Source organism: Lolium rigidum, chromosome 7 (genome assembly GCF_022539505.1).
Source record: "Lolium rigidum isolate FL_2022 chromosome 7, APGP_CSIRO_Lrig_0.1, whole genome shotgun sequence".
Classification (NCBI taxonomy): domain Eukaryota; kingdom Viridiplantae; phylum Streptophyta; class Magnoliopsida; order Poales; family Poaceae; genus Lolium; species Lolium rigidum.
In genome coordinates this window covers 166734372-166736897 of record NC_061514.1, presented here as the reverse complement: position 1 = coordinate 166736897, position 2526 = coordinate 166734372, and the positions used below count along the sequence as shown (strand labels likewise).

At 44.2% G+C, this 2526-nt stretch overlaps 1 protein-coding gene across 3 annotated transcripts; it reads right to left on the bottom strand.

Moving 5' to 3' along the window:
• Positions 1-319: 319 nt before the first annotated feature.
• On the bottom strand, positions 320-2319 carry LOC124677980 (homeobox-leucine zipper protein HOX11-like). 3 transcript variants are annotated; one of them, XM_047213913.1, is made up of 4 exons: positions 2264-2319; positions 987-1242; positions 809-888; positions 320-729 (listed from the first exon to the last, which is right to left on the bottom strand). In XM_047213913.1, exons 1-4 carry the CDS (start codon positions 2299-2301, stop codon positions 519-521), a joined length of 585 nt encoding a protein of 194 aa, XP_047069869.1. In that variant the 5' UTR covers positions 2302-2319; the 3' UTR covers positions 320-518. The 3 variants fall into 3 exon arrangements, 2 of the variants coding, with proteins under 2 accessions (XP_047069869.1, XP_047069870.1); XR_006994294.1 differs by lacking the exon at positions 2264-2319 and having other exon boundaries at positions 809-896; positions 987-2251; XM_047213914.1 differs by lacking the exon at positions 2264-2319 and having other exon boundaries at positions 809-879; positions 987-2251.
• Positions 2320-2526: the final 207 nt, after the last annotated feature.

Below are 2526 nucleotides of genomic sequence, written 5' to 3'. Positions count from 1 at the left end.
CTCCTGTTTTGGAGAGCCTGAGACCACAGAAACAATGTAATAAGGATGTTATTTAGGCACCGGGATTTGTTGACGACGATCGAAAGACAAGCGGCCTACTCCCCGAAGCATGACAACAGGCGCCAAAACAAGAGGGTGCTAATTTGTAGTTCTAATTAACTATTGATCAAAGAACTACATAGTAAACTTTAAACTATTTTTCAGCATGGATTTTCTATTACATGAACTTTAACCGAGAAACTGTCGGTAAGACCGTGTATACTGATATCATGCTATGGAAAGCAGGGAGTGTAAAAAAACTCCCACACATACTCTCTTCTTCAAGCATGCCATTGTATTCAAAACAAATAAGGATTTCTGAAGGCTACTACTATTTTAGATGAATGCATCACTTTTTATTCAGCAAGGAAAACACTATTTCCCATTATTTACATTTCAACGCCATATCTTTTGTAAAACAAATCCTGAAGAAAATCCTAGCTGCTCAGATGTAAGATGCCGATCTACACATATATACTTTAGAATTTCTTATGACCATGGTAGTCTCTGAAAATCTGGTTGCAGAATGAGCAGACCGAAACTAAATTCAAGCCATTTTGAGTACTGCCACGGTGAGATATACTCTTCAGTTCTTGGAGCTCCATCTTCAGCTTCTGGTTCTCCTTGATTAGTCTTTCAGACTTTCTCTTCAAATAATCGTAATCTGCTGCGATATGCTTCTGCTTGCTCCTAAAATTTTGGTAAAATCAACTATCAGAAAACTAATACTACAAACAACCTGATAAATAGACAATTTTGGTCACGGTACCTGGCTCTTCTGTTCTGAAACCAGACTTCGACTTGCCGCGGTTTTACATTCAGCCTCTTCGCCAGCCCTTGCTTCATAGACTAATTGTCTTTTTAACCATAATATCAACTTTTCTATGATAATAACATGGGAGTTCTAATGCCTGAAAATGCTAGGAAATATTTTGACATGAACTTACAGTATCAAGAGTGCAATGTTCTCCATAGACGCCTTCAAGTACCATGACCTGTTCATCGGAAAGCCGTAGCTTCTTCCTTGTGTGGCCATCGCTGTTCTCGTCGTCACCTTGATCTCGGAACCGGAGACTGAATCCGATAGGTGATTTTGGATTGGAGCCAGTGCCTCTCTTATATTTGGAGTGCTGGCTAGTAGCTCCAATGCCAAGGGAAAGGGCAGTCATTTCATCTAGTTCTTCTTCCATGTGAGCTGTGTTTCTTAATTGGAGACCATCAGTCAGAGCAGAAGCATGCATATATTGTGGAGGATGTAATTGGAAAGGGCATGCCAATGAAATACCAAGTAATAGCTAGATCGGTAACTAGCAGCGAAAATGTGTATAAGAATTATTTTAATACAAGTAAATGGTTTATGCACTAATACATGTTACTGCATCTATAAGACTTATTTTAACATTACATAAGCTACTAATATACTACATGTTGAGTAAGCAAGCAGCATCAAAAATATGTTGATGTCGACCCGCCCGTGATGCTGATGAGTACAACATTATGGTCCAACACTTTAAGTAAAAAATGCTGAGGAGATGGTTGCTGCTTAGTATAGCATAGTGAGGTCAGAACATCATAGAACGCAAAGCCAGCAATATGAAATATGTACATTGGTACCGGTTGATTGAAAAACAGAGTCCGGAAACAGAGGCTCCAGAGATGCTGCGGCGGGGGCGCCACTGCCTGACCACCGCGGACGCAGCAGCAGCACCGCAGCCAGTTCCTGCCAGGGCACCACCACGTCCTCCCAGCGCAGGACGACAACAACCATAACAGCTGCAATGCCCGTCTCCAAGACTCCAAGTACATGCCAGCCATGCCGATACTGAATGTGTTGGTGCTAACTTGAAGACGGAGAGTGACTTCAACTAAATATGCAGAAATGGGACTACTTCAAGGCAGCTTGCTTTTGCTGCCTGTCCGCATTAGTGCTTCAAATAAATGAACAGATCATGAAATCGTAGGCAACTTCAGCTAGCAAGAAAGCAAAAGATACGTGGACAGTTGAGTTTGTATGAGGTGTTCAGTTCAGGTCCTACGAAAGTTCAGCTTGTGCTCGGCTGATATCGGCAACATGATCAGGCCACGAATGCGTTGACATACCAGCTATCGGATCCAGGAGCTATATTCTACTCAAGGTCTAAAATTAATCTCTAAGATCATTATTGCGTTACCAACTACCAGATCTTTTCTCTCAAAAAAAAAAACTACCAGATCTTAGTGTCACCTTCTCGATTGTGGCTCCTGTTCATGGTCGCTGATCATGGCGGCATCCGTGGTAGTTCGGCGGGCGGCGGCGGGCAGCAGCGTTGCTTCTGTGTCCATGGTAGTCCGGCGGCCGGCTGCGGCGACGCTGCTGCGTCCGTGGTGGTCCGTCGGGGCAGAAGATCTGAGTGAAGTGCCCCGACCGCACCGAGTCCATGGCATCCGGCTCGAGGTCCGTGAGCACGGAGCGGGGCACGAACCGGCTCACCACTGCTCGCTGCCGAC